This window comes from Falco rusticolus, chromosome 12 (assembly GCF_015220075.1).
Source record: "Falco rusticolus isolate bFalRus1 chromosome 12, bFalRus1.pri, whole genome shotgun sequence".
Classification (NCBI taxonomy): domain Eukaryota; kingdom Metazoa; phylum Chordata; class Aves; order Falconiformes; family Falconidae; genus Falco; species Falco rusticolus.
Window position 1 is genome coordinate 11104144 of NC_051198.1, and position 9529 is coordinate 11113672.

At 44.4% G+C, this 9529-nt stretch overlaps 1 protein-coding gene across 3 annotated transcripts in view; it reads right to left on the reverse strand.

The window, feature by feature from the left end:
• Positions 1 to 9351, reverse strand: part of HEATR5B (HEAT repeat containing 5B) — a 59204-nt gene extending 49853 nt beyond the window's left edge. For all 3 annotated transcript variants that reach the window (XM_037405415.1, XM_037405416.1, XM_037405417.1), the window contains exons 1-8: positions 9301 to 9351; positions 6621 to 6789; positions 5938 to 6149; positions 4161 to 4269; positions 3121 to 3270; positions 2429 to 2600; positions 1900 to 2057; positions 609 to 858 (exon numbers count right to left, since the gene is read on the reverse strand). In XM_037405415.1, the coding sequence (XP_037261312.1) occupies positions 609 to 858; positions 1900 to 2057; positions 2429 to 2600; positions 3121 to 3270; positions 4161 to 4269; positions 5938 to 6149; positions 6621 to 6746 (1177 nt within the window). In that variant the 5' untranslated portion in view covers positions 6747 to 6789; positions 9301 to 9351. The remainder of the gene's footprint in view (positions 1 to 608; positions 859 to 1899; positions 2058 to 2428; positions 2601 to 3120; positions 3271 to 4160; positions 4270 to 5937; positions 6150 to 6620; positions 6790 to 9300) is intronic.
• Positions 9352 to 9529: the final 178 nt, after the last annotated feature.

Below are 9529 nucleotides of genomic sequence, written 5' to 3' on the forward strand. Positions count from 1 at the left end.
AAAACTCAAATTAGATGGCAGCAGCAGCAAAGAGGAAGAAAAAGCTGTTTGGTAAATGCATTGTTGTGAAATTCCAGTTTACTTTCTCAATCTCTAGCTCCAACTAACTCATTTCATAAGAAACAAATGCCAACACAGTTTTGTCAGTCCTCTTAGTGATTACATATTCTGCAAAGGGGTCATATTTATCTTCTCTAATTCCAGTTTTCACATTACACCTTTATTTGTCGCCTGCAAAATCCAACTGGGTATTAGTACAGGGGGGATACAAGGACCTACAAGATACTGACATACAAGATCTTCAACACTGGTAGTGAAGAACTCTGCAACTTTCAATACAACCTATCCCAAGATAGACTGCAAACACACACCGTTTTCCCCATTTTCGTTCCAAGCAAATGCAATGTCAAAACAAGCCAGTTGTACACAATCACTTTTCAGGTAGAACCTACATTTTGGATATCATATTTCAAACAGAAAGCAGCTGAATCATCTTTTACCACCACAACAAAATTACTCCTCACGGTAGAAGAAAGCTGGAAAAGGGCTGATCCAGTATAATGACAGTAACTTTCCATTGGTCTCAAATACAGAAAAATGGTTCTCACCCACTGCCTTCATTTGTTTGCCAATAGCTTGACATATATCTTTGGCAGCTGCGATCTGTGCTTTCTCCCCAAGTAAGCTGCCCACAGTGGCTCTCAGGATAAAGGACACACATCTTCGAGAGTAAACTGCATCCACATGGGTCTGAGTAGCACGGGGATGGGAGACCAGGTCAAGTACATGCGACAAAAATGTAGCAAAGTTGCGTTCCAACCACTGACCTCCTAATGTTGTAACAAAGACAACGTAGGCCTGCAAATGCAGAAATTAGGTACAGATCCAATTAAAACAGAAACGAAAGACTAAATTCAGTCACCAAAGACTAAAGACTACAGTTATACTCATGCATAAAGCAGTACAGTAGCAATATCAGCTAGTAATAAGCAACCCTAATGAGGCTAAGGAGGAGGAATCAATCCATTAGCCAGGTTTTCGTCACTGAAGCTAAACTGTTGCCAGTGCCAAGTGTAGCACCTATACTGCAACATACACTGTGAACTGCAAAAGACACTTTGGATGACAGCAAGACAAACCAGTTCATTGCTCTAAGTATGTTTCTTTCTAAAAAATTTAAGTGCATAATGTCAATATCAGCAGCAACACGAATGTGTTCTAATTCACAATGAAAGCTGGGCATTTTTGCCGAGTTCACTTGAAAAAGGCTGAGAAAAATAAAGAGTTTCACAAAATACCCTACAGTCAAAAAACTCTGGATTCTGGCAAGTTATTGCAGCATATTGAAATATATGTCAGAGTCAGAATGCCTGAATTTGAAAAGATGCTGCTGTTACCTTTCTGAAGCTCCACCTTTCACAGGTGGAGCTTTCACATTCAGCGGATTTCACCTACTCAAGACAGACATATGGAGAGAAGCAACAGTTTAACAAATCAGGGCTGCAAACTTTACCCAGCAGCTGAAAAAGAGAGCCAGCAAACACAAAAGGACAACACTGCATCCTCTCTAGAAAGAAATTAAATTTAAATATGGAGCTAAAGTCTAAACGTACTAAGTTTTCAAATACTTTTGCAAATTAATCCCACCTAATATACACTGATCAAACAAACTTTCCTTAGCAAGTATCTTAATCTATCATCACTGCACATAATAATAAAAGAAAGTAGCTTAGGTGAATGACATGGCATGTACATCTCACAAAACAGGCAAGTCAAACTAGACTTGTGAGTTAATTTACAAGCAAAGAACAGAAGCGTGCATTTTTCCTACAAAAGGGTTACATTTATGTATAAATGTCACTTTATTAATATTTTTAAAAATTAAAGCTTATGACAAACCTGGGTAACACCAACTCGCACTTCCCTATTGACAGATACTCCAACTTTTAACATCTCTCCACCACTCTTTAGGAAACCAGATCCTCCTCGCAGAAATCCTGTGGCCATGAGCTCCAAGACCTCCTCAAGCGTGGCTCTCTTCACATTCTGTCGCATCACTTTTGCGAAAAGACAAGTAACCATTTAATCCCGAAGTTCCCAACAATACAAGCAATGATCTTGAAACCAGGCTCAGCAATTCAACTGTCTTGCAAACACAGATCCAGCCAACATTTCAGGCAACAGCTTGTTTTCATGCTTAAAAAATAACCTACTTTTCCTAGGTGATTTTAATAGTTTGCTCTCTCTTTCTCTGTATTACTACAACAGGGATTCTGCACTTTTTATTCTTTTTAGTTTACCGTTCATAAAACCAAACAATCTACCTAAAAGCCTCCATCTACCAGAATAACGACGTAGCATGCAACACTGTCACGTAACTGAAGGTGCAGTTTGTCCAACTGGAAATGGAATCCAGAAAGACTTGTACCTGTAGCTTGTTTTGGTATCAGTGCTGTAGCCATGACTGTTCCCAAAAGCTTTGACACTGCAACTCGCACACCATAGTTCGAGTTTTCCAGAGCTTTAAAGCACAGTGTTGCAACATTCTCTAGTTCAGCAGTCCACATAAACACTGCTTCATTCTGTAATTCCAGCAGACACTGTAGGAAAAAAAAAATAAAAAAAGACTTGCTGAGAACCAATGGAGACCATCCTGACCTTTTATCTAAGTATCACTGTAACTGTCAGGTTATTCAGCAAATACTTTAATATTTTAAGAATAAATTTACACACACGCACATACACACTCTCCCATTTACTCAGTAACTTAGCTGAGTAAACAATCAGAAGACTCATGGAATAGGTAACTACTTAAAGAAAATTTTTAAATAAAAGAGAAAAGGACACCAAAAGAACTATGTTATCAAAAACCTTTCTCACTGAAGCTAACAGCTAATATATTCTACCTCATATTTGTTTATATGTTTGGGGAAGACAGTACTACAGTACCTCTGTTTACAAAAAAATAAGTCAAATGTCTCAGCCTTCAGTGTGAATTAGGACTCACCTTGCCCAAGTAATTATCAAATTTCCTGTAATAAACAACAGGTCACAGTTCAACTGCAGGTACTACACAGTCACAGCACAAGAATTTCTAAAACTGGTGAGAAACACACCCACCTTAGCCACTGCACATCGTACAGCCATAGATCTGTCCGTCAACAGAGATCGGGCATTCTTATAAATGTCACGGTGACAAGAAGCTGCTGCTCCTCCAAGCCCATTTAGGACTTTCTGTAAACTCATCAGAATCTCACTGCGGCCCTGAGACTGCACAGACACACAAAAAAATGTTTATGCAAAAATGTGGTCACAGCACTTCTGTCAAGACCCAGGTGCATAATTCTGCATTTTCCTGCTTCTGTGCAGGAGTACTTTTGGAAACATTGGTAATGTAGTTCCCTGAAGTCATACACAACCGATACCTAGCTTGTTTTAGATAGCATTAAGCACTATACACAGCTTTACTAAAACCACCTCAGCTGTCACATAAATTAAGATGAACAAGGGAATCCAATAAAACTGGGCCCAGCCAAGATACTCCTGTCCTGCCCCACCATTTACCTGCTGCAGCCCCAGGGAAAAAAGGAAAACACAGTTGATATGAGAGAACAGGAAACCCAAATAGTCAACAGCTTCCTACTACACCTGCACAAAGGCAGGTAATTAAGAGTTTACAGCACACAAAAAAAACCCAAAACCAACCCAAACAAACAAAAAAACCAACCCAAACTAACAACAAAAAAACCCACACTGTATCCTGCTTCATAAAGATGGACAGTAACATCAAAGGTCAAAGATACAAAGTAACATCTTTGTTGCAAAACTTAGGTATTTGTTTTTAAACAACTGAATGTTTATTCAGGGTACACCAGCAGAAATTCTAATGCTGTAGTTAGAAGTGGTACATACAACCATTTTGCAATTTTAATCACTGATGCCACTACAAAGCAACTACCGTAATATTCATGTGACAAAACTCTCAACTCTCTGCACTAAAAATACATACACATGTTTACCTTGACATTAACTATGTAAGCGATTAGCATTTTTCTAGGTACACGGCAAACAATCCAGCCATTTTGGCAAACACTTTTGGACGAAGCAGGTTGCAGTTTAAATGGAATCAAAACCACATATATAAAATAATCTGAACTTACCTCTGCACTTTTCAGAGACTTCAAAAGATTATTCACTGTTTCCGGAAAAGAACTTCCCAGCATTCTACCCATTTTTTCATAAAATGCTCCAACACATGCCACCGCAGCCCTATGAAAAAAAGAGACATTAATTGGCATACTCTTCTTCTCTATCATCTACACGGAGACAAATAATTAAATAGAAATGTATGTTTTAATCATCATTGATGAATAATAATCTATTTATTATTATCCACTAGTTATACTGGATGTTTAACGCTGTGCATTTAATATTTTTTTTTTGTTTGCAAAAGAAGTAACAGAAGATTTATAGCTTCTAAGAACACAGATGTATTTGATTGGGTATTATTACAGGACCTACACACATAGTGAAAAATTCTGGAGAAGACAAGTATATGCCGAAATCTCTGCAAGATTAGGGTTTTGTGTTTCAATAAACCGTTCCTTTTCCAAGCACCTGCAAGATAACCCCTACCCTTTAAAATACCCTTAATATATCATTTCTGTAGATACTGAATGATGGGGGGGGGGGGGGGGGAAGGTGTCAAGCCTAAGAACTTAAAATGCATAAATTATCGCATAACACAACAAAGTTTGTAGGCACTGTAAAAATCACTGGATCCATATACAGTTATATACCCATTTTCCTTGCTCTGCCATTTGAGATGAGGAATGTTTAAGTAAAGCCATACTGCAGTTACAGACACAAACTGCTCCAGGACAGTCACAGAAGCTGCTCCTGAAAACGTGTGCTTTTTCATTACAAAGCAACAAAGGCTTTTTTTAAACCTGAAATTCTTGGGTAAACAACTTTTTAGCAAAGCTATTTGTTAGAAACCCATTACAGCCTACCCCTTAACGGGCACGTCCCCTACACAAACATCAAAAACCGAAGTTTGAAGGCATACAGGAAAAACCTTCTGGACTACCACTTTGAGTGGGTAGCATAAGTTTCAGAGCATGTTATCGTATAAAACCTTTCCCACTTATACAAGTTCCTCAAAGATTCAAATAAAAGGAGGACAGTATCTGCCCAAACGGTGACTATTTCAGATCTTGTTAAATCCCATTGTTATGATAACACCTGAAGGCAAGCCCAAACCGGGGTTCACTAGACACTGTGAGCACACAAAGCAGTATATATGGGAAAGTACTAAAAACACTTCCAGGGGAAGCTGGTTTTGGCATTAACCAAATTCCTACCAGTGAGATTGCTCCTATAAATAAAGACAAACTGGATCGCACATACATACGCACAAACATCCAAGTATACAGACTCTCTCAGAGAGACTTGTGCAATATATCACAGCAGGGGAATATAAATAGGCAACATCTGCTGGGAAAAAAGAACCTGAACTGTTGGTTACAATCCTCTAGGCAAAGATAATGCTCTTGTTTGACAATCTAGAGGTTCCATCTTAAATGGGGTACCTGAGCACAATCAGCACTAACCCCACTGGTGGAATTTCTTCATTGCACCACTTCATCAACTGTTACCTTTTCATTGACATAAGCATGCAAAAAAGCATAAGATAGTCCCTTGCTTACAGAAAAGCTTCTCACTTTCAGATATCCATGTATATGTCACCTTTGAGTCCTGCCCTTCACAATCTCAATTCTGCTCTTTCCTCTGCTGTATCAAGCACATATGAACTCCAAATAAGCATGCAAAATATAAGTAAACATAACATGCACATATACAGGCAGACTTTTCTGCAACATCCAGGATCACTTTGCTTAAAAAACATTCCCATTTCTCTAACGATATTCAACATACAGTTTTGTGGGCAGGTAGGCCGCAGTATCATCCTTGCTCTTGATGATATCATTACACTTGTCAAGCGTCTGAAAAACAGTAAACGTGTCTCCAATGCTGTAGAGAGCAGCAAGGTTTTTTGCTAGTAGTTTTCGTGTAGGTGGCCCAGGGGAACTGCTGATGAGTCCCGTTAGCTGTTCTACAAGTTTCTTCTGTTTTTCCTTGACATCTGTCTGTTAACGGACCAAAAATATATAAAATAAGAAAAGTCATTTGATCTTGCGTCTTGCCTTCAACACCCAGAAATACCTACAAGAGACTGAAGTAAACCTTACACCACTCCCACTTGTATGTCATTCAGCAAACTGCTTGTCTCGCAGAGACGTGGGATACATTCTGTAACAGCAGAGACATGCTAAATGCTCAGAATTAGCTGTTACCTTATTGATTTTTTGCTTTGAAAAAATACTTACTAAAAATACAGTAATACCTGCCTAGAACATCTTTTAATCCTCTTTACCATCAAGAATCCCTACTCTGGGAGGGAAGGTTTTGTCTTCCAAATATTTACAACAATGAAGAACTCAAACCAAGCTATCTATTATATAACAGAGTTATACTGACCGCCTACTAGCTGTCAACTTTCTCTAGCATGAAATTAATACAAATGTTTTAGAAAGAAAGGCAAAAAACCATAAAATTACCTTGTTAGCAGCTACCAGCACTTTATCCAAAAATCTTAACCACTCAAAGATAAAGACCGGTCTCTTTGCTTCTGTGATTTGAGCTAATGCTTCCTCATTCAGTAACAAACTGTGAGCCAGCTCCATGACTGGTTAAATTCCAGTTTTATTGTAAATTTGTGTAGCAACTCTAAAATCAGAATGTAAATATTAGTATATAGTACAAAGCTTTGGAAATCAAATGAAAATATGCAGATGAAATCTATAGATTACGGTATCGTGATGACAGCCTTGCTCAGACTTGTCTTAGCTAAGCAGTTCCGGGTACATCCATTAGTATTTCAGGGAACAGAATGGTTAATTGTAAAAAGAGCACCCACAGGCAACTTCAGGTGCTAACTCTTAGCCAAGAAAAATACATTGGAGCCCCTGTTTAAAGAAATAAAACACCAAACCACACACAAGAGATAAAGGAGTCATCTCACTGTCTCCTTGTACATAAAACAGAATAAGGATTGTCCCTAATCAAGACCCTTGACCGCACTCCCAAAGCTTGGGCACAAACCCGGCCACCTTCTCAACACCTTCAATGGACAAGGTGTTGAGATGGACAGAAGGAGATGAGCCTATCACAAGTAGGAATTTCCACCCATCACAAATCTGAGAGAGGCTGGAACACGGCAGCAGTTGACATCACTCAGCTACGACCTCCAGATCCCACTGCCCTTCCTTTAAGTGCTGGACAAATAAGCGCGCTAAAACCCGGCAAGCCTTACGTGCGACAGCCTGGTATACAAGGCAGAAGCCAAACGCCTGCGTGTGTCCCCACCAGGCAAAACGCTACAGATCAAACAGTGGAGCTCCTGCTCCAACAGGGGGTAGCAACAAAGCACTACCAAAAGCACGCTATCAGTGTGAGCAAACACTCCGCAGACAACTTAACCTTAGCAAACCACATTTAAACAAAGTGTAGCAGTTCAACGCAGAACAGATAGGAAAAATAACTAAAAATCACAAAGTTAAGTCAACCATGCTCAGCAAAAAGAAACCCAAAAAGCAAGAAAACCCAACCCCAAATCCCGAATGCAGCAATGCTGAAACTAGGATCTCGGGCAAAACAGAAAAAGCAAGCAACTAAGGAGTATGATGTAAGACGTCATCTTTCAACAGCTGCACCGCTCCACTTGTGCTCTCAAGTGCTCACAGCTGCTTCCTCACTCATGGTCAAACCCAACAAATCTAAAGTCAAGTGAAGTGATTTAATTTTTTTTTTTTAAACGGCCCCCAGATTAGACAGTAGTAAAGGGTGGCATTAATACTGTAACTGTATTATGGTTCTAAATATACCTTAATGATTCAGTACCGATGAAACTAAAGCATCACAATGTCTGTAGTACTAAGCATGCTCCCTGCTCTTTGGTACTTTGCATTGTAGTATTTTTCACTGTGCATCTCTCTGGTGACAGATCAGCAGCAGTGGAAGAGCCACATACAGAAACGCATATAGCCCTCGCCTGACACCTCCAAAGGCATCTTCTGGCTTTTCCAGGTTACAAAGAACTGAGGAGGCGCTGCCTGTCCATAATGCACAGGCACATCGCTTCAAAACACCTTTACATGAGAGCAGAGAGAAACGCAACGACTGACAACACTATGGCCCCTTGGCTATCACCCCAGAGCTCTACTCTGCTCGTCACCCGCACCGCACAGGAGTGCCGTATGACAGCACAGCTCATCGCTCTTTTTCCTCCCCAGGTAAGTTTTAATTTTCCCCCAGCCTTTAGAGCCACAGACCCCTTGTCCACCTTCCACACACTCCCTCTGCGTCTGGGAAACACAAGCTCTGAGCAACCACACCTGCGCGTACTTCAGCCGCGCCACTGAAGCACACACATGAAAACCCAGCGACACGAAGGCTGAGCGCCCGGCACGCAGCGGCCGGCCCAGAGCCCACCCACGCCGGCCAAAGGCTCGCTCCGAATCCGAGCGGAAAACACCTGCCAGGTTCCACTGATGCTGGCGAGGGCCGGGGCTCCCTGTGCAGCTACGAGCAGTAAATACCGCGTCACCCCCCCACAGGGCGCGGGGCAACCGCCCGCCAGAGCCAACCCGCCCCCACCGAGCTCTGTCAGAGCGTTACGGAAGGAGAACGTTCAGGTGCGCGACGGCTCCCCTCCACCTCCAGCCGGCGCTCGCCGGGCAGCCCTTCCGCCGGCTGAACTCGGGCACGTCCAGGCGCAGCGGCGCCCTCCTGAGAGGCCGCACCAGGTGAGGCGGCGGCTCCGTGCCCGGGCCGGCTCCCTCCGGCGCCGGTCAGGGCCCCCCGCGCCCGCCGCCGGCCCAGGGCCCGCCCCGCAGCCAGGCACGGCCGGCACCGCCCGCCCGCCGCCGTTAGCGGCTCCTACCGTGCGGCGGCCGCGTCCCGCCAGCTGCGGGCCGCGCCACGCGTGACAGCGCGGCCCCCCGGGGGGAGGGGGCGGGACACGGACACGGACACGCGCGGGCACGCGCCGCCGCCCGCGCCCCCTCAGCCGCCGCGCCCGCGCCGCCCCAGCCCGCACGGCGAGGAGCCCCCCCCGCCGCGGGCCCATCCCCGGCGGGCCCGGCTGCGTCCGGCACGGCCCGGGGCGGGCCCGGCCGGCAGGAGGGGCCCGGCGGCAGGAGCGGCTTGGCCCCCCGGCCCGGCGCCGGCCCCACGCACCTGGGCAGCGCGGCGGCGGCCGCGGCAGGAAGCGGGAGGCGCGCAGGCGCCGGCGGGCGGGGGCGGCCCTGGCCGTGCGCAGGCGCCGCCAGCCGAGCGGGCCGGGCCGGGCCGGGTGGGTGCGGGGGCTCCTCCCGCCGGGTCCTCCCGCAGCCCCCGCGCTCCGCTGCGGCTCCGCGGGGGTCGAGGGGCGGCCGGCGGCAGCGGAGCCCGGCAGAACGCGCCGCGG